Source organism: Condylostylus longicornis, unplaced genomic scaffold (genome assembly GCF_029603195.1).
Source record: "Condylostylus longicornis isolate FDR11 unplaced genomic scaffold, ASM2960319v2 ptg000004l, whole genome shotgun sequence".
Lineage (NCBI taxonomy): Eukaryota > Metazoa > Arthropoda > Insecta > Diptera > Dolichopodidae > Condylostylus > Condylostylus longicornis.
This window is the reverse complement of record NW_026577973.1, coordinates 19,751,233-19,777,968: the sequence shown is the minus strand read 5'-3', so window position 1 is coordinate 19,777,968 and position 26,736 is coordinate 19,751,233. Positions and strand designations below refer to the sequence as shown.

The following is a 26,736-nucleotide window of genomic DNA, read 5'->3' as shown; positions in this document are numbered from 1 at the left end:
TTACAATAATTTTAATAACAGATCAAAAAATTTTTTTCCAACATAATTATTTTTTTTTTCTAAACTAATGCTTTAAAATTCTCATCTTCTACAAATGATTGGTTTCATATGAAATTTATATTAAAGAAAATATTTAATTTCCTATTTTTAATATAGTCTTTTAATTAAAAATTTGTTATGCCATCGTATAAAATGAAAAATTCAGTCGAATAATCTTATACATTATTTCCTTAAGGAAATCTTTTTGTGTGCTTGTATACGTACTCGTATATTAAATGATTTTATAAGTCATTCAAAACACCTATAATTAATTTTACATTTATCTTAAAGAATTAAAATTTTCATATATTGCCCATGCAAAGTTTTATTTAAAGTTACTAATAGGATTACCCATGAAATTTTTAATTTTACAGCTCTATACTGCGAAATACATGATTTTGAAAATAAATCATTTTATATACACAGATGTCGGAAGAAATAATATACTCAAGAATGCGAATACAAATTTAAAAAAAATATCAAAGTTGAATAAACTTTATAAATTTTGAGCGTTATTTAAATTCCAGTAAAAATAAGTCATTATTCATTGGCTAATTTCAAAAAAATAAGCCTCTTAGTTTATCTCTTTGACCGTCTGTCCGTTTGTTTTCGTAAACTTCCGTGCCCATTCATAATCGAAAGATGAAATTTTAAAGTAAAATAAATTTTACTAAAACAACGTTTCTCTAACTCATTATCTCGAAGTCGAAAAATTAGTCAAACGGGTATCAAGAATTAACGGGAAGGTTAATAGACTTAGCATGTTTGTTCTCATTCAGATCTAGCTTTTACTGTAAACTCACTAGTGCAATTTTGTCAAGATCGTTATCAGCAAAACTGGTTTATTAGGAAACATCTGAATCCTTGGTAGCATATTCAGAAATTTTAAAAATTATTATTTTATTAATTTCTTCTAAACGCTACAAAATTATGATGATAATAACAAAATAATTTAATAAAACATTGTTTGTTGCAGTGTTGAAATAAATTTGTTACTACAATTATAATTTTGCAATATTATTTAGATCTATAATGGTACTAGAACTTCAAATCAATGGCTTTTAATAATTTTCAATTGAATGAAGTATTAATGCCTAAAAGTTTAAAAATTGTGTTATAGATTAGATCGAGCAATATCTTTTATGTTAAAATTAGACAACTTAATCAAAATTAACCTAAAAACTGAAACAGTAGATTAATTCAATATAAAAACATATTGACAACAAATGTATGATTGCATTTGTACTAGGAAAAAAGTAAATTTTCGCAATATGGCAACTTTTATTTTAAGCTATTCCAAGAACAATTAAAAATATATAATTAAATAAAAGAACGATTTAAACAATAACAGCAGAATTTCAGTGTGGAAGACATGAGTTATTACACGTTATATACTATAACCTACAATATTGTGTAGAAAACTACTTAGGCACTCCTCTAATATTGTATTCTTTAATATTTTTAGTTTAACAATAATTTATTCAATTGGAAAAGCAATTTCCGTCTAATCATAAAACTATTTATACAACAATTTGCGTATTTTATCCAAAAGCATGAAATTTCACTTTTTTTTAAGTCTTTTGTTGTACTCATCTGCGAATCTTAAACAATTTTTTTCCCAAATGAATAAATTTAAAATAATTATATCAAAATTGTTTGTTATTAGTTTTCTATAAACTAATAAAATTTTATGAAGAAAAGTAAGAAATTGAAATTAATTTGAAAGCGTTTACATAAAAAAAGTGTGAATAAAAAAAATTAACGTTGGAATCGCCCATAGAAAAATAAAGAAAAACTTTTAATAAAAGAAAATTAAAGACAAAAATGGGCAAAAATAACACATATAACAAGGTTTCGTTGTGTACGGTAGGCTAGACAATTTGTAGACGTCGGATGTGATACAAACATGATATAGGTATGTATGTACGTAATATACGATAAAACAGTCAAATGTAATTTTGTTGTTGTTTTGGAAATTTTCTAACAGGTAGTGGAATTCTCATACTTCTCATATACATCAAATTTTTACATGAATAAAATTCTTTCTTTGCGGAATGAAAGACCAAAAATCTAAACGTTATTTCTGCGAATTTATAAGCAACTTTGAAGTTAAAGTTGAGGGCAATTATGATTTCATCTGTTACGCAAATAATATGAACATAGCTACCTATGTATGTAATGTAAATTTATATATATTTACATAAAAACTTATTTCATACATTAAGCATAAGAATTATAGAATTTTTTTTAACAAGTTTTAATTTTGGCTTATACCAATTCAATTTTACTTATACTGGATTAAGTTTACACAACATTTTACAGAAAAATTTAATAAAAATTTGTTTCTCAAACGTACACAAAATTAAGTTGTTACTGTTGAAAATAATGACATGACTGTAGTATAGCTTGGTCAAAATATATTCAGATACTGAATTTTGCATGTTACCTAGCTTATATGTTACCTAGTTCTAAATTATAGTATTTTAATAGTTAGGTCTATTTATTTATATATCAACATTTAATTTGAAACTAACCCAATTCCTTTCAGAATAAGCAAAGGTGAATGAAATTAATTATATCAAGGCCTTTGCAGGCAATTGAGCATAAAAGTCGGGATCCTGCAATGTACTCACAGAAAACTCATTTATAACTCACTGAAAAAAAATTACCACCATATTAAACATATTAAAATACGTATGTGTACGTATATTTCCTGTTCTAATAAATTGCAATAGTTTCACTTTGTAAATTTTAAATTAGAAAAAAGTAAATCAAGTAAGCTTAGACTTTTAATAATGTAGGAAACACAGATTTCCAAGAAGTAAAGTTTTTGTAAATGAATTGTCAATATCAAAACCCTTTTGAAATTCACAAAAATTAAATTTCTATATTTTGTTTCACTTTTTTTTATATTTGTACTACCCAGTATTTACAATAAGGGAAGTGTAATGCGCTGCCACTTAGTTTCACATGTCGAATATTCAACAGAAATGCTGCATATTGGTCTGCCGATTTGAGTATCGGTTTTTGTTTAAATTTCTTTGTCTCAATGTTAGCAAAATTTTTTGAAGCAGTATATTATTTAACGATACCGTGAAGTAACCATCGGATGTCTTGATAAATTTTTTTGGGGATGTTAATTTAAACCAACTAAACTTTTACAGCTGGTTGGTTTTATATTCTTTACAAAATATTAAAAAAAGTTACTAATTTTTGAAATTTTATAATTGAGTAGACAGAGTTTAGAAAAAACCTATCTAAACAAGTTTTCAAGGAAATCGAGTATTGTAGAACCTGCTCTAAAAAACCAAAGTTACAATTTTAATGGATTATTAACTGGAATCTTTATTATATACTAAAAATTTCAAATAAGTGTACAAAAACAATTAACTTTCATAATTTATAATTGTAGCATTAAATATTATACAAAAAAAAACCATTGTTCTGGGTATGGGCTCACCACACATCTTATAAAGCTTGAAACAAATAATGCTAAAGAATTGACTATAGTTAAGGTCATTTGTTACGCAAAATTATAAAGCGAAAGAAAAGTCCTTTGTGTACAACAACAAATCCCATTTCAATCGAACAATGATGGATTTATTACTTTTTAATGCTTTAATACTGAAAAAATTCAACTTTAATAAATAAATTTTTTTATTGTTTTTAATGCTTTTCATTTTCATTGATTTATTTGATTTACGCGTATATCGAAGCCGACAATCCAATGCATGCAATTTAATAGTTTTGAATCAATGGACTCATGTTGTTTTTTTTATATCTTAAAAACGTTATGTTTTAATAATATTGAATGAAATGGAGAAAAAAAAACCTCACACAATCATACACACGGGAGATAAGTTTGGTACCTATTTCCGAATTACAAATTCAAAATATTTTTATATTACATTTTAGGTTCAAGGCCATTTTGTGTTTATTAAATTTTAATTTTGTATCTTTTAATAGAGCATTAATAAAATTAAACAATAGATCAAAAGATACAAATTATCGGATTAAACAAAAAAAAAGTTAATTAAAAATATTTATTTGTATTTTTATGATGCAATTATCATACTTGCATACATACCAATTTCAAACATTTTACTCTAAGGTACCATGTAATGTTCAATTAATTAAAAAGTCTTGCACGCATGTATTAACAACAATGATGGTAGTTGCAAAATGCACATTTGTTCGAATTCATAAACAACTATTAAAATCAGATTAACTTAGAAAAATATAATTAATTGGGCGTGAGTAATAAGAAAGAAATATGTTGAAAGATAAAAGATATTCATCAAAAAAATAATATTAGATTAAGCTAATCTCGACATTTGATATTACTAATTTTATATAATAAGGTATACGCAATTTTAAGAGTTGATTTAATTGTCTGCTATGGCTATGAGCGATAATTGAATACTACTGTAAGAAAAATTAAAAATAAAATTTAATTTGCTCTCATTTAAAATATTTTATTTTGTTAATTTCAAAATATGTAAGTGAACTATATGTATTAAAATTTCAAGCAAGTTTGACTACGGGATCATGCCTGTGATTCATCGAAAAAATATTTCATTATTACAATTTTTTTATTAATTGCAATTAAGAACTTAATATTTCATGAAAATTAATCAATTAAAAAAAATTTTTTTGACCATAAAGGCCAGACATGGAAACATAGACATGGGGGCCATTTTTGCAACTATTGTTTAATTTACAAAAAATATACATACAAAAATCTTCGAAATCTAAATTTTATTCCGGTTCATTGCAATTTGAAATAGGTTTTAATTTTTTTCAATAATAAAACAGAATTAAAATTCTTATATAATTTCTTGATCTTAATTTTGGAATGTTCGAGCTTTTTGATTTTAATTAAAAAAAAGTTATTTTACATGTAAATTACACATCTATGAATGTCAAAAATATTTAGATATATTGTTAAAAATAATTAACTGCTAGCAGATAACCGATAGCATTACACATGAAAGCACTTGAGAATATTTTTTGAATTCTTGTATAGACTCGTGAATGATACTTAAATGCAGCATAACAATTACAACTTTATAAGCACAGCAAAATTTTATTGTATTCAAATTTATTCACTGCCATCATTAAGACTATTAAAATCTTTTATTCAGTTACAATGGGATAAACAAACAAAATAAAATAAGTTAAACTATCATGGTTTCTTTTTACGGAGAAAATTTATCCCAATATAAAAGTAAATTGCGAACGTCCTTGAGCTATTACGCAGTTTTCATTTTTGGTTTTTAATTATTTGTTAAATTCGCTTTTTATGCAAATAAGTACAAATTCAATTACATGAAATTGCAATGCTTAAACATCAAAAATCCAAATAGTTTGACTTTGGTGCTGTCAAAGTAAACGACGAATTGTCATATTGTGATCTGATTTATTCCCAAATAATGAACTTTAACGATCTTTTGTAATTTCTTTAATTGAATAATTAATTTTTCATGTTAATGCTTTTTTTATACTCTTTCATTTTAAATTTTTAATTGAATTCCTTTTTTAAAATTTATTTTAAATTTTTTTTTGACTTAATTTTATGAATGTTTTGTTTCGCTTTTTTAAAACAAAAATTTTTTAATTTGTATTTTACCAGATTCGCATTTAGAAATTTAGTAATATGCAAATGTATCGGCGATCTTTGACTTGATTTTGATTCGAGCAAAATATTTGAAATCCAACTAGTTAAAATGAAATTACTTTATTTAGCGTCACATCTTGGCTATAGGGTTATCTTGCGGAGCTTCTTAATATAAATAAAACATAAGTACTTAAGGGTTATGAGCTTAAATCGAAAAGTTCTGTTTGAAATAAATTAAAAATTTTTATTTTCTAGTTTAGTTTCTTTTTAGTTATATAGCTAAATTTTTTCATGTCATCGAATCAATGGTATATGTTGTTGTATACCTTTCTGAATCAACCTGTATTATCTACATAGATATTTTGTAAAGAATTCCACATTTAAGAACTGAGAAAATCAACTCTGACAGGGTTTGCTTGCACGCTGATATTTTTATATCTTGAAATTTAATTTCGGCAATATTTTAATCTTCCAAACTGGATTTTTTATTTTCACGAAACTATTCAAGTGCAATAAAACAAGGATCAGTTACAATTTTTCAATAAATTTCTTCAAAAATTTTACCAAGTACCCAGACAACAAATTAATTCAATTAACTCAATTTAATGCAATTATCTTAAATATTTAGCAATGCTATAAATGATAATATTTTTTAGATCAAAGAAAGTTATAAAAAAGTAAAGTTGGGTCAAACCAATGCTTTGTAATGTAGAACTTTTCACTTGAGCAACAACAACTGAAAACACTGCTACGCTATAAAAATTACATACCTACCTATACTTTTAAAATTACTTTCATTCATATTATTCAATTATTTCAAGAATTGCATACATCAGGATGAACGATTTATTAATTACAGATGTATTATATTTGTTTAAAATTAATAGATAGATTTTTTTTATGTACCCCTTTCGCCCTATATTCTTAAGGAATTTTAAATTCGTTAGTTAATTTAATATTATTTACGAAATATACTTAGCATAAGTGATGGTTTACGCGCGGGTCACAAAAAATTTTTATAATAATGCTCCAATCTCCAATAAACAACATATAATTATCAATATTTTTATGTAAAATAACTTAACTTTTGATTTTTTTATTATTGAGTGGGAATATTTAAAAAAAATCAAAAAATAGCCAAAGTACAGCAATTCCTCAATTTTAAACAAGGAATGAAATACATAGTATTATTACCATGAACAAGAGCGAGTATTAATTGATGTAAATTGCTTGATAAAAATTTGTTCATTAGTGCTTGTCGCTATCATCCAAGATTGTCCGTATATCAATCAAACTTTACACATATTCTCTTACAATTACAATAGACGACAAAACTATCAATAATTTAAATAAATATTTAATAAATTATTAAAATTTTTCTCACACTATCATTTATTAATATTGAGTTTTGACAGATAATTATATACATTTACAATATTATTTAACAATTACATATTTGCCATCAAACTATTACAGTGCCATTACAAATTAACATCCATTAAATTTACTCTCTTAATTATACTCGTTCTTCATTATACCCGTAGGAACTTAAGGGTATAATAAATATGCCTTACCATTTATAACGCTAAGAAATAATAATCTGAAATATAGACTCAAGAATAAGTTTTAAGTTGATCAGCTTCGAATTCTGAGTTATTTTAGATTTATCTGTCCGTCCGTCCATCCCAATGATAACTCAAAAACTAATTGAGCTAAGTTCACAAAACTTTTACAAATGGTTTATTATAACAAATGCCAGAATCCTATTTAAATTAGTTATGATCGTGGTACTGGTTCGGTACCTGCCATACTACTTCCAAAGAAATCAGAAACTATAAAAGCTGTCTCATCTCACAAACTATAAAAGCTGTGGTATTGAAATACAAACAAGTATATTTGTAGGACCAATGCGTTTGATAAAAATCATTGAAATTGCTTGGCTCTTTCTGGTAGCTACTATATACAACTTCAAAAGTTATTTGGCGTTATCTGGAAAATTATTTGGATTACAACACAGAAATTTTGTGAAAACAAGTGTTTTGTATTAAGGCTGTTATGTGTGATAAAAATCGTTGAAATTTCCTTGTGGTAGCTGCCGAACACTTAACAGGTAACTTGACTTCTTGTGGTAGCTGCCGAACAACTTCAATAGTAGTAAAATATTTAAAACACAGTATTACTTATACTTAGTGAGCAACTTAAAGTCATAGTCTGATAGTTAACTATGATATATTTACTCGCACATAGGGTAACAAATTCGTACTGGTATCACATAGTTAATAGGGTCAACTCTATTTTTTCTCGTTTAGAGTTATGTAATTATTGCACTTTTATTTTCGACGCTCACTAAGAAAACAACAACTAACTTTTATATATCTTGCAAATTGCATCAAATATTCACGTAGTAACTATTATACGCAAAAAACCATTTAATTCAAGATCAAAAATATTTTTATCATTCTTATTTTAACATTATTACTCAATCAAATGAAAATTGTAATTTCTAATATTAATTCATAAATTTGTAATATTTACTTAATGTTATTGTATACACATTACTTAATGATATTCTTTTGGATGATCATTACTCATGTACTCGCACCTACATAACATTTTTGTTAATTATAATTACTATAAGATTGCAGTTATTTAATTTTTTTACTAAAACACAGCCCTGCTTAAAAAACAACTATAATTTTTTGTTTAGGTACATTATTCGAAATTATAATACAAATATACATAAAAACGAAAATAAAAAATATAATAAAAAATTGCTATAGTAAAATATTAACAGTTATTTACATGTAAAACTACTTATCATTCACTAGTAAATGAATGTTAAAATATCATTAATTAGGATGAAAATGTACATAGTCATAATGAAGATTAAAATTTTTTTTCCATTATTATACTCTTTGTTAAATTTTTTAGCATACTTATGTGTATGTATGTATAAATCGTAAAAATATTGCAGTATGCATGTGAAAATTTTATCATATTTTTAACTTTAGCTTTATTTTATTGCATCACAAAGGAAATGGGGGAATCATTGGTAAATTCCAAGTATAAAAATTTTGATTTACTTCATTTTTACATTTTTATTTTTATTTTTTCAATTATCACTTTATTATTCACGATCACAAATTGAAATATAGCAGGTCTATTTTGAATTTTTAAGTTTAATAATCTAGATTGCCACATATTATCAGCACACCGGTAGTAATATAATAATTTTTCAAACAATTTTGCGATTTTGTAAACCTATATATAGTAAGTGTGTATATCATTATTACAAGAAATTTTTTAAAACTTTTACTCTTTACCGTATAAAATAAACAAAAATTTCAGTACGAGAGTTATGGTTTTTTTTCCATAACATATGAATCACAACATTATGTACAAAAATTTTAATGTTTTCTTCTCAAATTAACTGAGTATAATATAGCCCAAGTTAATACGAATTCAAAAAATGAACTGCAAATGAAAAGTGATTGGAATGTGGATTATTTGAGCTACAAACATGATGAGCCATATACATAAGAATATTGAGGTAATCAAAAATGTCTGTCTATTTGAAATATATTCCTCTTTGAACTTTCCAAAGGGAGATTTTTTTCATGATTTTTTGGTTTTTCTCTTATTTTATGTAAAAAAAATGCTTGAACAGAAACTTTCAGGAAAATAAATATGAAAAATTTTGTACGAAAATGAATTGAATAATCAATTATTAATTTTTAGGTTAAATTTTTTTTTTTTAAATTATTCACTAAGTGAATATTTTGCATAAACCGTGATTGGAATTTAAAATGATGCGGAAAATTATTTACATATATATATATGTATATACCTAGGTATATATTGATCATTTAATAATTTCTTATTATACATTGCGAAATGTTATACATTTTTGTTGTAATTATTGTATTAGTAATTTGGTGAAATTAATTTAACATTTTCGAAAGTTAGAAAAAAATAACCAACATGAAATGCAAAGAACAAAACAAGTAAATTTGTATTTTTTAATTCATATCTATCAAAACCCATGAAATTTACCCCAAAATATATGCAATTTTTATTTATGATTTTGAAATAATGTTAAGGTAAAGATATTGCACTTCGAAAAGTGTAAATTTTTTAAATTTTATTATTTGAGACAACTTATTTCTTAATATTAACTTGTAGTACGTAATTATATATGCATTTCAACTGCATATCTAATTGTATCTTAATATGCAGTTTAGATTGAATTTCGTTTAGAGATGAAATATTATGGTTGTACTCATCAAGAGGAACTAAAAGGAACTATTTGTAATTTAACAAAAAAAAATTTTTAGTAAACACTTATTTTTGCAAGAGAATATTTTTACCTATCCCCCCGTCTAAAAGCTATAGCTACCCAAAACCATCAAAAATGCTTTTTTCAACTATTTGTTGCAATGAAATCAAAAATATTTTTTTAATTTTGTAAACGCAAGAAGTTAGTAATATGTTCCTTCTACCTCGAACCAGCACAATTAAACATTATAAAGACAAAATGGCAGCAGCTGACATTAACCATTACGTAAATTTTTTTTTTTTTCAAATTTTCGATATCGTTTTTCTTCAACAAGAGAATTTTATCTGTTATCGCCTCTCGAAATTCCTAAAAGTTGAATTTTCGGTACCTTATATTTCTGAAATTGCAAGCTTTTTCAAATTTCTATAAATGTGGATCAATAACGGTTAATGCTTATTTCTTAACGGTTAATATAATTATTTCTTTTAAAATTAAATTAGTATTAGTAATAGAAGTAATTATAAATAATTTAAAATGAAAGTAATTGAAATTATAATGTAGGAGACTGATATTTAAGGGAGTATTTTAATTTGTACATAGGAAAAGTGCTTATGGAAGTACACAAAGAAAATTTCTTCATACAGTTGCAGAACAGATAGACGACGTAGCCAAAGGAACGAATTAAGGCAGAAATATTAAAAATTAAATTTTTTCTTCCAAATGATCTTGAAGCAATGACCTACCGCTTTCTAGGGGTAGGTCACCACAGAGGAAAAATGCTTCCTTGCAAACTATTGGTTTGATTTTTCCATAATTTCAAAAACTATGTTACATAATCGCTTATCTATCGTTTAATAATGTTCATTATCTGATGCAACACCATATTTATAGGTTGCACGTATAGTTAATTATTATTACAACATTATATTCTTTGTTCATCATCTAATAGGGAATATTACATACTGAAAAGCTCAATTATTAATAGTTGCATCAAAAACCTCCTAAACTTTAAATTAAATAATAAAAATTCAGTCTGCAATAAATTTTCGTTTTGAAAAATTCTTCCCGCCTTGTGAAATTTTTATTCGAATACAAGAGATTCAAAAGAAAATGTTTAATTTTTTTTTAATATTTTCGCAATCAATTCTACAAATTTCGATTATAGTATTCAATTAATCATGCTGAGCTTTTGAATAAAATAATTACCATTATAATTTAATTTCAATTTCAAGTTTCATAAAAACCCTTTAACAGCGTTTTTAATAATTAACTTATTTTATATGGCCATTAATAATACAAAACTTTTCAATAATATTTTTTCCTTATCTTTGATCGATGCTTTTCCATTTATAAGTACACATTAAGTGCCTATAGACATACGTATATGTACATGTGTGTGTGTAAGATTTCATACGTACTGTTTCTTACATAGCAGTCATATATAAGTAATTTGAGCATTTCTATCTAATTTTAACATAATAATTATGTATGTATGTAAACTTATGTTGATTATTTTTATTATAATTATAGTGTTGTATATGTACAATGGAGTTGTGAAATTCAACAGTTAAATTTTGCACTAAACTTTAAAGTATACAAAAGAATGCACTGCATCTTCATGTCATAAATTCGCAGCATATTAATATAAAATATAATATACACACGTCGTACTCGTATGTTACTACATTTAACAGAAGGAGAGGAGCGTTTCGAGAGGAATTTTCGTTTAATTTCGACTGATCAATTTAAAAATGTTTTGTGATTTCTTTTCATTGTTCTTTTTTTTTGCCTTTTGATTTATAAACGCAATTTCATCGCTTGTTGTACAATTATTATTAATTGTAATAAATCAGTCTCCGAAATTCAAATGAAAGTGAAATTTATGAGGAGAAAAATAATTCATTGTTAGTAATCAGTGATAATTGTGGAGCATGAAAGAGTCATAAGTTTTTTTTTTTTTTTTGATACCACATATTGTTATTAAATGAAAAATGTTATTTCAATTAACTTATATGGAATGTGAGTTTAATTCCGATGTAATTTCCGTTTCAAAAAAATAACAAAAAACTTACGACAGTAACCTTACATAAAAAAATTATACTTTTTAAAAATTAGTATGAGAAAACTAATAATTTAAATAACAATATGTGAAGTAAAATTTTATGAAGTAAATTGGAGGTCCCGTAAAAGTTTTTTAAATTAGTTGTTTTAAGAAACACTTATACCAATTCCTCAATACAATTATTATACATACATAATTATAGTAGATCATAATAAATTTTTCAAAACTTACAGCAAAAAATCAAAACAAAACACTTAAAGGAGCTATATGAGATTAAGACTTAGAACAAAGGGGATTTGATAATTTTAATATCGTTTAAGAATTTCAATATTGCAACTTTACGGGTCCGAAGTAATCCATTTTAGTTCTAATTGAATTTCGCCAAAATTTATTCATGTGGGATAAAAGACAAGAAAAGTTCTACAAATTTTCGTTGGAAAGTTTTTCGAAAATCGGCTCTGCCATGTTCCCCGCCCCTCTAAAATTTTCAGGAAGGTTAGTCCTTGTTCAAAAGATTAAGTGTTTACAAGTTGTAGGTTAAGCAAGTGTCTCTTTCACTATAGCATTTTTCAACAATTTTACCTAAAATATTTTCAAGTGTAATGCAACAAACGTGCGGATAAAAGAATATTTTCGAATGTACTGATGTTATTTTTATAATACTTATCCATAAGTTTCATTCTTTGAGCATATACATACATATATATTTTTTTACAATTGTTTTAAACTGTACAAGTTGTTCTCGCAAAATATAAAATACAAAAGTTTTCCAATAAACGATTAAAATATTTAATTTGATGTTTCTTGATCAGTTAAAATTACCTGAATAACCCTGAATCTTTCCTTACAGTTTATCCTTTAAATTTGACTTTATCTATTCGAATGTCGTCAATTTCAGATATTTTTTCTGTTTGACAATTTCTTTACATTGTATATATTGTTGTATATCACAATTAATCCAAACTATTCTATTCGGAAAATAAAGGTTATTATGGTCTTCTTGAAGCTTACTAGGTCCATTGACAAAAATATAGTATCGAATGTATTTGCTAAAAACTAAATCCTTAAATTTGTTCTTTTTAATTTCACTTGTTAAGACCTACACGTAGATCTGCACGTGCATGCATAGCTGTAATTAATATTTTGCTATTTTGCAAATAAGATTCAGAAAATATGAAAAATTCTATTGAACTTTACTAAAGTTGATTTTATAATACTGTTTACATTCAAACCACATAACCCGAAAAAAATTAGTAATAAATTACAAAAAAAATTACACCGAAAATTATTAAGCAAAAAAAAAATATCTAATGTTAACGCCCATCAATTTTATTTTCACCTTGAGAAATTGCAAATATAATAAAATTCGCTATTTTGGTATTAATTGAAGATGGAAAACAAAAAAAAAATTAATATTTTATTTAGATATTTGGAATTTATCAATTTCTGCAAACTTTGTATCGATCTGGTTTTTCAACTTTTCCAAAGCTTTTTTTTATTTTTGCAATGACCTGAAACAAGAGTTGATCTTTAAAATCTATGAATTCTGAGTCTTCTATACGAAAATTCTATAAAAATGCAAAATTTTTAATTTCCAATGTAACTATAAATCATGCTTCGAACTATGAAAAAAAAATAATGAATGTTCAATGCTTCCATTATTGTTAAGATTGCTTTTGAGAGCGGTGAGAGTACCTAGATAGACATGTGGAACTTGAAAATTGGTGTAAATAAAATCATATTACAGCAAAGCTTTAACTTTGTCGAAGACAATCAAAAATTTCTAAATTTTGTGTAAATTTACAATAAAGCGTTATTTACACACAATTATACATCAATTTCAATTCTCTTGAGAACTTGAGTTCATCTGCACTTTGTATTTCTTAAAATTATTTTCATTCTAACTTAATTTTCTATCAAGCTGAAAAGTTAAGTTTTATTAGTATTAAATTGAATTGGCCCGTTCTTTGTTTTTGCAAAAATAATTTTATGAACTCACCGTCTTTATGTCATCAAAAGATTTTTGGAATTTTTTAAGGTCTAAAAGTAAAGGCTCATCTTTTAATTAGAAAAAGTATTTATCAAATTCTAGGTACATTGTATAATTCGTCCAATCCGATATTCTAACGGCGCACTTCTTATAACGGAAAATTTGTGCAATTAATTAATCGGAGCTGCCATATACTAGTCTGCGTTTAAATTCTATACAAGATTCCATATAAGATGCCATATAAGATTGATTGTATTCCATATTTTCACGTTCGTATTAAATTTTACCCAAATCTTAAAGCCATAAAAAATACACTTAATTAGTATACTTAAAGCGATAATCGCTATAAATTGTGAAATCTTGTTTAATTGTTTTTTGAAGAAATCCAAAAATAATTTTTAATTTAATCTGCAATTAAATTTAAACTACACAAAATATTATATACGATCGAAAAAAAATTGGATACTGACAGTTCAACTTGATTACAAAATACCGAAAAGAAGGTTGCAGCTGTATGTGAAATTTTGTAATTTCATTATATTTAATTATTTGCAAGGAAGGTATATACCTAGTTGTATGTACATATGTAGACGAATTCGTACTCAAACATATTTTCCACTCGTATTAATTTAAATTCAAATATGATGTGTTACTTATGATTTCGTAATTCTCTTTATTGTCATTTTTAAGTGTCTGTAAAACGGTTTGCGAATATGCGAATTTATTTAAATAAGCGTTTACGATATAATTGTTATAATTTCATTTTATTTATTTCCGTATTTGATTTTTTTATTTAGATTAAAGATTTTAATAAATTTTCATTAATATTGTTGATTCACTTTTTATCAGCAAAACTGTTTCACTTTTTCTTCGTTTCTTATTATGAACATGAAAATTTAAAATTTAAATCTTATACAAAAAATTGTCATAAAATACAATTTGCCGCTTAATGTATTTGTGCTATTATATATAAAGCAGATGGACGCCGATTGAAATATTTTTATAATATTTATTATATGTATAATGAATTTGGAATAAACCAATGGTTTGTAAAGTAGCAAATTTACCTTCAACTTCTGTACAGATTTACGTATGTGCGTATTTTATTCTCATCATCATTACACTTCGTTAATTATTGCATATCTAGTGGGATAAGAAAGCTTAAGGAAGGAAGCCTTAACACTACTAAATTATAATGGAAAGAAGCGTATTAGATGACTTAAATAATACTATTTTAATATGGTTTACTGTTTTTATAGAAATTTGAAAAGTCTTAGTTTCGTAGAAGTAATATTTTGAAATATACTGTTTCCTATAAAAATATAATAAACACCGACCGGTCAGAGGAAGTATATCGGCATTTTTTTACATTTGAGCCCTAAAGTGCGTAAAAGCTTTATTTACAGGCACACGAACGGACTGACCAATGTACAATATGAAGCTAAGCAGCACATTTTTTCCAAATTTTTTGAGATCATGCATAAAAATTATTTTGATGGGTAAACGCGGTTAAAACATTAATGGTTTGTAATATAAAACTTTGGTAATGGTTAATTTTTGAAAACTTTTGTCTTTGTTTTAGCATAATTTTTTATTGAAATAGTCATAACTTTTGTTTTGTTATAACAGAAGTTGCTTTAAAGCCTACGGTATACCTATGAATTATTATAAAACAAACTGGCAAAGCCGGATTTATCAAATCAGATTTCTTAGGAAAAATGTAGAAGCTTAAATACTGATTAAGTAACTATGTAGAAGTATTTTTAATGAATTTGCTCACTATTATTGTCTTAATAAATCAAATTATAGAAAGTATATGAACGGGTTAAATATTTATTTTTTATGCAATAATTTTCTCATTCAATAAAATGCATCCAAAACTTAATAATCCGTTATTAACGTTACACAAAATCATTCTGAGTTTACATACATGTTGTATAAAATATTCACAATTTATTCATACAAAGTACTCAATTTTATAGAAAATAATTTGAAAAGTAAATTAATATAAACTAAAACAATTCTTAAAGCATCACTTTATTTTGGTGACAAAAAATGAAGCGTATCGATTCATTCATTTTACAGGTACGCTCGATTTAGTCTCTGACGGATTAAGATTTTTTTTGTAGAATTTTTGCTTAGGTTAAATATAGTCACTCAATCAAAATTAAATAGATTTTTTTTAATAAATAGGCTATAGTTTCATGATAGAATTAGGATTAGTAAAGTAAAACTCGAGAAAAACATCAAAACAAGGACACTTTTTGAAAAAAATGAATATTTTCATTTTAAAATTATATAACAACAAATACTATCAAAGATCTGAAGAAATTCGTAATTGTGGTTTATAAAGGTATAATGTCCAAATTTTTACGATAAAATCGGTATCAATTAATAAGTTCTAAGATACAAGATAGAACCTTAAACCAAATTTGGAAATAAGCTTATATCTGATAATTTGCAATAAAATTTATTTCTCATCTTCCCAAAACTTTCCATCCATTGAAATTCAATTTACTTGAATTTTAAGGCGGTGTCATTAAATTATTAAAATGTGTACTCACAGTTACCCAATTTTTTATTTCCTACTAATTCTCCAAAATAATTAAATAATTTAAGTTACGAAAAAAAAAAATTTTTGCTATACCTTTTTACTAACTACTGTCCTAAAAGTTGAAAAATACTTTTTTCTTAATTTGTTTTAAAGCTTCAAAAATCAAAAGAAAAAACCAAATAGAAGATCAGATGCAGTCATAATATTTTTTAACTCTCACTATCATTTTTGTGATTAAAGTATAAAATACTATGAAAATACTAAAAAAGCTTGGAAAAAAAAAACAAAAAGAGTTTAAAAAAACGCTAATTACAAAAGTTATACGAAATTAGTAAACAAATAAAAACCAAAATAATAAAAGATTTTTACGAGAAAACAAAATTTGTGGCAAAAATAACGTGAGTAAAACGTGCGATTATGACCAATTTACCTTTATACACTCATATATCAATTAAAAAAACACACACAAGTTCATCTACATACATACATTATGTAAAATAAAATTGAATAAGTGCCCAACACTCAACTCAACATTTCAAGAAAAATAATCTTCTTCTCCTATTCACACACAACAGAAAATACTCATATTGATTATTGTTGTTATAATGATTGTGATTGTGATGATCATGACTAGTTAGGCAGACAATATAACTAAAGACCGGCTTTTATATTCGTTTATGTTTTTATTTTTTTTTTATATACTCATACACATTTTCGTACATCAGTTAACATGAATACTTAATAATGTTATTGTTATTGAGTTTTCGTGTGTGTTAACAATGTTGTAGATGTGGTGGTAATAATTATCATATTAGTCTCTTCATGCATTTACTTGGAAAGGAAAACTATAACTGCATAGTTGCCTTTACTAGACAAATAAATTTTTGTCATGCGACCACTAGAGTCAAAATTTTCCTATGAAAATTTTGATGTAAAATTACAAATTCTATTTTTTTTTTTCTGGTAGGCACCAACTCTTTATTTTACTTACCAAAGATGACCCCGAGGCTGATAAAATTCAAAAAAAGAAGAAGAAGAAATTCAAACTTGTATTTCTTATTTTGTTTTATTGGTTTTATTTTGTTTGTTTTTTTTTTTTTATTATAAGTATTAAGACGCTCTTGTGTACAAGTTACCAATCGAAATCTACTAACTGATATTTTTACAGTGAAAAGCTTAAAAGTAAAAATTTAGTTCATTATGATTTTTCATATATAAAACTGTGGTAACAAGTCAATAGCAGCTTAATATAATTTTGACAGTCAAAGAAGATAAACCACAAATTTATCAAGTTTTGAGAAAAAAAAAGAAAAACTAATTTGAAAAGGAAAAAAGTGTATTAGTGTTGATTTTCTGTATAAAGAAATTATTTGGATTCCCCCTTTTTCGTTTTCGAAATGAAATTATTTTTGGTATGTGATCTGCAATAAATCATTTTTGATAGTGATTTTTTTTTAAATATACTAGAGATTAAAAGAAAAATAAAAATGATTAAATAATAATATTGTATAATATCAAAAATTAATTCATTGTTATTGTTATTTTGTAAAGGTGTTGTGTTCGTTAAGTTTAGCATCATGTGCTTCATTAGATGGTTATCAGTACAAACAAAATCAGCAGGGATTTATTGGTAACAGTATTCTAGGCGTGGGTGGTGGTGGTGGACATCATCATCATTCGCAACAGCAGGGATTTATTGGACTTCCTAGTCCCAATATAGGCAATCAAATTAATTCAAATCAACATGGTTTAATAGCACCACCATTACCGCCTGTTTTACCTGCACCATTGCCGCCACCATCATATAGTGCACCACATCAATCATCACATATTCAAGGACAAGCCGTACACGGTGGTTCAGCATATCAAGGAATACAACAAAATATAGCACCAATTGTTACAAAAGATGTTTATGTACATGTTGCACCTGAAGAACCAGAAGAACATATTGCTCAACCAAATTTACCACAACAACCACCACGTAAACATTATAGAATTATATTTATTAAAGCACCATCCCAATCAAGTAGATCGGCTGCATTAAAATTAGCACAGGCTCAAGCACAAGTTGAAGAGAAAACTGTTATTTATGTTTTAACAAAGAAAACAGATGCCGCCGATATACAAGCAGCATTACAACAAATTCCACAACCAGTACAACATAAACCAGAAGTATTCTTTATTAAATATAAAACACAACAAGAAGCGCTACATGCACAACAACAAATTCAAGGTAAGTTCTTTATAAATTTACCAAAATTTTTTTTTAAAATTTGCATGTCGTTTTTTCAATCGTTTTTTTAATAAGTAAATGCCACTCTCGTTTACAAAATTCTTAATACACAAAGTATAAAACTGGTTTTGCTTGCAAGTTTTTTTTTTTTAACGAAAATTTAATTCGCTTAACAGATTAAGTAACTTAACAAATATAAGTAACAATCTGCTTTCGGTTCTTGTTTTGATTTCCTCAAATTTAATTAAGATTCAGATCTGAACATTAAAAACCTTGACCAGTAAAATAAATTAAAAATTATTGTTAAAGTATTCAAATGCAAAGAATGTTCAATATAGATAAACTATCAGATAATTGTAAATTAATTAGTACCTTCATTTTATACAAATTTAATCTAGCATAACAAGTGCAATGAACCTTAAAATGAACAGTTTTCTTATAAATTGGATATAAGGCTCTAAACAAAATCAATAAAGTTGATTTTTTAATTAAATATTTAATGACTGAAAGAATTCATAAAACAGAAATCTTCTGAAATGAACTTTAACAAAACTCTTACAAAATTATGCAGCTATATTTAAATGAACTATGAAAATTATATATTTCTGATTCAGTTAACAAAATTTAAGTTAGCTCCAGAAGAGCTTTCATTTCATTTCATTTCATTCAACATTTCGGTAGAAAATCTTGTTTTAAATGGTTTCTATGGGTATTTTTATTTGACATAAAATTTCTTTCAATTTTCTTTTCTGATGTTATTCTCGACTGACCACCAATGTCCTTATCATTAATGTAAATTTCTGTTGTCTTCCTCAATTATTTGTCGCAATCTTTTCGTATTCCCACAATTTATAGTTTATTGTCAGCTACATATATAAATATTTGGTATATTAACTATATTCTTAGCTTTAGTGTAATAAATGGCCTCAAAGAACAAGGCACAGTTCAAAATTTTGCTACCATATTTTACAAAAATATCCCATTTTTTTTGTGTCTTCAATTCATGCAGATAATGGACAACACCATTTATTGTGCATTCTCTTCTTCAATTCAATTTTTTCATCTACAATAGATGAGAAATTTTGATTACAAAAATAATAAGCTATCAATTAATGTGGTGTCTCCCATATAGTTTTATTTCTTTGTTATGATTAACATGTTATCCATGACCCAAAAAAAAACAAAATTGCAAAAATTATATCTTTTAATTACATTATGACATATGTATTAAATTTATTGCTTTTAGTTTAATAAATTTTTAAGAGATGAAATCAAAAGAAATAGGAAAGAAATCCGTTAGGCTCTTGTTATTATAACACAAAATTATTATTTTCTTTTTGTTTTCAGTTTTAAAGAAAAATTTTATAGCGTCAATAAAAAACCAATTTTGTATTCATTTATTATTCTTTTTCTGCTGTTAATTTATTCGTGGTCCATGTCACCCAAGTTGATTTACATAAGAGTATAATGCTTTTATTATCATCACACGAGTATATTAATGGTGTAATAGGCTAGTGCTACTATAAATTTCCATTAAGGATGGCACGATAATATCTTTTCAAAAAAGCAAAATCCCTGCTACCAAGTGGCTGTCCACGCACAAGATAGTACACACAATACAGTTTTGAGTCATGAATGTAAATAGAAAACTAAAGAACCAAAATATGACTAAAAGTTCAGCGATATTTTAGTTCGGCAAACCAATTGTAATTGTTCGATAATTGTCAAAATACTAACATGAAGATGCTCCCTGAACTGTATGGACAGGCCAGTATATTTTTTCTCATTAGAACCAGCCAGCCGTTTAAAAATTTCAAAAAATCAGCTCCTGTTGTTTGAATACTTCTTCTGGTTTTTGGAATTTTTACAATATTCATGAGACATGAAGTGTCGAAGAGTACATCTTCCATTGATTAAATGATTTAAATTAAAGTTTATGGTTTCATCTATTATCGCAACTTATTCGGATACATTAAATAAATTTTGAAGAAATATAGAGCAAAACGTGGAACACTAGAAATTGAGATAAAATTCAGAAAAGTTTAATTCGGCTAATTTAGGTTACATACACCAAGTTCATAAATACGAAGCGTAAACAGTAATGTCACACTTTATATACATTATGTACATATGTAGATTTCAAAGAATTTTTTAAAATCAAATAAATTTTTTTAAAAATGGTACAATCATAATTTTCTGATCATACGATATGGGTTATTTTGTAAATTAAGTTATGAGTTTCCATTTGGAACACGCATTTGGTTAAAATTTTTCTGTTATACGCATAATCAGACAAATAAGGTTTTTAAATGCGATTATAAATTTTTATCAAAATATATGTGTACCCTAATCGGTTTGGAATTGAAATTACAAATTTTTGATTTTTTTATAAAAATGTCCATACATAAATATCGCCATTTACGAGTGTAATCACTTTGTGTGACATTAAAAGAAATAATTTATTTTGGATTGTATTACGACATACTCATAATAATACAAGTACACACGATATAATATTTTTATTATCTGTATATTACATACATATGTGTATTTAAATTCACATAATGTGTTTAAACCTTAAAATTTATGCGCACTATTTATGCGTGATCGGTGGGTCGTTAAACAGTGAAATTTATGTGAAATTTTTTAATAATTTTACTTTTCTTATTAAATTCAGTTTTCGTTATGTTTCTTTGCGGATTTTGGTAACTAATTTATTCAAAAAACAAACCAAAACGAAAAAAATTTATAATTTATTACCTATATTTGGCAACATTTATGATGGTCATTTTGATGAGTGTATAACACGTATACAGAGTATAAGAGTTGATAGTATGCAATTATGTAATTTCAGAATTCATACATAATTTTTTTTTATTTTCTTATTAAATAATCTTGTTATTTTATTTTATGGCTTTACTTATTATGATTAATGTATTAACCCTGCAGGGGTTACAATGCATGGAAGTGCCATAATTATCGAGTACAATGAAATTGAAATCTGCATATGAAAATAAAAGGGATATCCGGTACCCAGAGTGCGATAAAATTGATGACGTGATATTTTAAACAATCCAACTTATGAAAATATTCGTATTGAAATTCACATGGATTTTCATATTTTTGGGAATGCGAATTAATTTTCATTTTTTAGAGAATATGAATTCGCAGTTTGAGATTATTATAGTTTATTGGTTTCGTTGACTAACAATGATAAAAACAAAAAACAGCAAAAATAAAATGCAATTATGTGTTAAAATTTATTATGCTGCCAAAATATTTAACTATTTCCATTAATTTAATTTACCAAAAAAGAAGAAGCAAAGACAAATTTTATTTTTGTCTTAAAAGTTTTATGAATTTAAGAAATTCATTATGAAACAAATTCGCAAATATTCAAAATATTTATTTAGTCATTATTATTGTTAGCGCAATAAATGATTTACAGTAGGCTGCAGCACATTTTAAAATCGACTAATAAATCGAAATAGTAAAGGGGTTTCTTAACGTTTTAATTGCATACTAAAAACAGAGATAAATTTTTCATTCTTAATTATATAATTTGATCATTTACATTGTATGCAATCGTATTGAAGTATAATATGCAATTGAAGTCAAAAGTTTTTCAATCCCTTGCACTCTGTAACACTTTCTCGTAAATAATGCTGTGATTATGCTACGAAAATAATTGTGAAATTTAATTCTAATATGAAAATTATAAAACCTAGAATAAATTAAAAGTTGGCCTAACACAAATTGGCTGATTCATTTAATTTTCCAATTTGTGTTACTCATTACGATCTTGCGATACGTTCTTAAATAATACTAACTATTAAATTAACTGTGCAAAAACTTTTTCATTATTCTTTCGTTTGACTGTAGTTTATATAACTGCAAACTTGTGTCTGTTTGTCTTTTCCGAAACTATTGGCCCAATAAATTAATAAAACTCACATTACAACATTCTTATGACTACTAAAAGATTGTTGATATCAGATGCTAGCCGCATATTATGCGTTCAAATCGTAATTGCTTTTCAATTTTAATTTGTTTGGTATACATAGATATACATAAAAGTACACTTTACCATATCATATTGAAACCAATTTATGAAAATAAACAAGCTTGTAAAATGTGAGATCTTTTAAAAGTCGGGAAGTGATTTCAAAATAATGATTTGAAGAATCAACATATAAAAACAAGATATTTCAATATGAAGAGTGTATAAAAAGTACCATAACCTATAAAAATCTGGCATGACCATCTAATCCGCTATAATCGATCGCATTTCACCATACAATTATAAAAATATCTTTTAACCATTATTTTGAATTCTATGAAGTTCTGTGTTTACATAGTTCTTCGTATAAACATGAAATAAATCATAGAATAACATGGAGAAACGGTTTTCCGAAAAATCGACATTTGCCCCCACACCATTATTCTCTCTTATTCTATAAAAATGTGGCCGGTAATAAACTAATTTTTAAGAAAAGTTTTATATTTCAATGAAAAACAATCTTTACTTGTACACAACCATATCTTCGCACATACACATAAATCGTTTTCTTATCAAGTATAAAACTGTGTTTTATTTGTCATTAAAATTAATGTTGATTGGTCATATATTTTATTATTAAACAAAAAATACTCGATATTATTTCCTATTAATTAATTACAATGAATTTAAATAAGTTGTTCGGAATTCCCTTATCATGCATAACTCTACCTAACCATGTATCATTAACATTAAGTCTCATCTAACTAAACATAAGTATAATAAAATTAATGAATTCACATTTAATTATATACATGCATTTTATGTATTTTTTTATTTACAGCACAATATGATGCATTAGGTGGAACAAGTCAAATTACTGATGAAGGTATTGCACCAGTCAGTTCTGTTATTGGAGCTCTAGGAAACGGTGGTCATAGTCACGGACATATTAATGGTAATGGTGGTGGTGGTTTAATATCAGGTACTGCACCATCTGGACCAGGTGGTCTAATTTCACATCAAAATTCAGGTTATTTACCACCACATCGCCATTAGAAAACTAAAATAAAAAACAACACATTACATATTATATAATAATCGAAAAAACAAAAACAACGAACGAACGCGCGCATTTAATTTATTATTCATTTTTAGCTGTGATTAGTTTTCTTTTTATTTTTTTTTTCATTATAATTTCATTTGTTTTTTTTTAGTTTATTATCTATTTGTGTATATAAAATGTTTGTATAGGATAATATTAGTTCGCAATAATAAAAAACAAAGTTACTGTTATGTAATAATTATTGTGTAATTAAATATTTGTTACTTATTATGAAAAAAATTTTTTTTACATAAAAAAAAAGAGAATTTTATTTTTAATTATTTTCAAAACATTTTTGGAATTTTTTGCAAAAATTTAGCAAACCGGAAGTCAAAGCAGTTTCTAATTCACTTGACCTTATTGTGAATATCAGGTTAATTTGAAACCGTAACAAATTTTTGATGGATGGAATCAAATCGATTAACACATTAATTCACAATAAATTATTAATTTATAATCAAGTGTAAAGAATAAAAAAAAAAAATCGAAGACAAAACAAATTATTTATGTATAAATAAAAAAACAATTTTTATACACTTACCTACATACATGTGTACTTCAAAAAGACCAAAAAAATTCACAATAGGTTCGTATACAGGTATGTGAGAAAAAGATGAAAGTGAAACAACAAGACGGCACGGAGGTCAAAACCGTAAACTGCTTAATTTTTTATTTTCTCCAAAAATGATTTGCTTTTATAAAAAAATAGATTTGAATTCATTTAAAAAAAAAAAATTTTAAACATTAACATAATCTTAAAATTTTTTAAAAATAAGAAAAAATCACTACATTTTACAATTCTATTGTTTATAATAAAAAAGAAAATCAAAACAATGAGACAATCAAAACAAAATCTCATAACAACTTCTTCTATAGCTTAAATAACCAAAAAGAAAAATCAAAAAGTCGAAAACTTAAAATAGCAGAAAAATTTTAATAAATTGAATTCAAAATAATTTAACGCAAAGAGTAGGATGCAGACAGACGCTTAACACGTTATTGTTATGACGCTTAAGCACATAATCGATGCTTTTTTTATTCAAAAAAAAAAATTTAAAAATTGCATAATAAATAGATTTTTCTTCTTGGTTTTCTTCTGACGTCTTGACTTTAAATATTTTATTTAAAATATTTAATAAAATTTATTATGAAACTTTTTTGTTTTTTTGTGTTTGCTCTTCACGAGTTTTCTTCAAATTTGTTCAACAAATTAATTTTTAATTATCAATTCAGCGATAAAATAAATCATTATTAAAAGATTTCTAAAAATTATGAAATTTTAGTGCGTAGACATAACATTTTACGAATTGAAAGTTACTGATTTGCGCATATTATGTAAATTAATGAGCATTTTAATAATAAGAAATGCACAGTTTCTCTATTTGTTTATTTTGTTAATTTAACAAACTTCAAGACATTCTTATACTAATAATTAGAATTTGTATAGAAGCAAGCAGCTTATAATTAATTAATAGTGCTTTTAGTCCAATAATCTCCCAATTCATTCAATGTGTTCTAATTTGGATGTTTGCGGTACAATTTTAACCCACAAGACGCTTTCTGCTACATAAAATTATACTTTTATAAAATTTCTACTATTACTTGTAATTTCTATTAAAATAATTGTCAATGATTTTAATTGTTAACTCAAGCCGTTTTGTAATTCTTATACTGCTGTGAGAATACAAAATTCTAAACTTTACCTTGAAAGTTTTGTGCTGCTTTTACATAAATTTTAAAAATTTTTTTTGTTATATTGTCAATTATATAATTATCAAACAAGAATAAATATCTCCGCCATATGCATATTATGTATATATAATTGATTTTCCAATGATAAAATCATAAGTTAAATCATGTAAAATTCTCTAAAATAGCATTATTAAATAATTTTAATTTCATATTTAATTTTATGACTTCCAATAAACCTTTAAAATGCCCTATATTACAATGTAAAATTATACACATACAAAAAAAATTCAATGTTACTTACATGACTTTGGAATAAATAAAGATCTACCTTGGTCTTTACTATTCTTATTGTTTATTCATTTTGAGACTAAGTCTTTATTTTATTAGTACCTATATTTATAAATTGTAGGTGGAAAATTTATTTGTGTGCATGAGAAATCATATGTAGTTGAAATATGAAATTTTTGAAATGTGGAAGTGATTTGAGTCATGAGAATAATAGAATTAATTTAAAGAAATCGAAATTTAAATAAAATTTATATTAAAAAACAAATAATTTAAAATATTTTCAAGCTATCTGCTTTCAATATATTTAATTTATTTCAATTAATTCGGAAATGAATTCTTTCTTATGTTTATAAAATGCTTGACGTAAAAATTATACGTTCATTATATTTATGTTGACGTAAAAATTATACGTTCATTACATTATAATGCTGTTTATGTCAACAAGTAAATCTGAAAAGTTTTGCTCTTGATGAAATTTATGTAACATCGTAAAATATGAATTCCATTCAACTTTTGCTATGAAATGAGAGATACATAGGTAATAAGAAACATTCCAGTCTTAAAATTACTTAAATTCAACTTAAGGTTTAGATTTATAAATAAAACGAGAAAAAATAAAGTTGACCTTGTCAACTCTGTGATACCCGTACGAATTTATAATCCTACGTGCGAGTAAAGATGCCATAACTGAATATGGGAAAGATTATGACTTTAAGTTGCCGTATTACCATATCAATTTTTGCAAAATTTCAGTACTGTTTTTCAAAATACTGTGTGTGCCAAACTACTATTGAAGCTGTATGGCAGCAACCAGAAAGAGACAAGAAATTTTAACGAATTTTATCAAGCACATCGGCCCTACTAACATGTTCGTTTGTGTTAA

General features: G+C 25.4%; 1 protein-coding gene across 1 annotated transcript; it reads left to right on the top strand.

Moving 5' to 3' along the window:
- Positions 1 to 10,190: 10,190 nt before the first annotated feature.
- LOC129613832 (uncharacterized) lies at positions 10,191 to 23,827 on the top strand. Its single transcript, XM_055528123.1, has 3 exons — positions 10,191 to 10,217; positions 18,090 to 18,771; positions 23,613 to 23,827. Exons 1-3 carry the CDS (start codon positions 10,191 to 10,193, stop codon positions 23,825 to 23,827), a joined length of 924 nt encoding a protein of 307 aa, XP_055384098.1.
- The last annotated feature ends 2,909 nt before the right edge of the window (positions 23,828 to 26,736 follow it).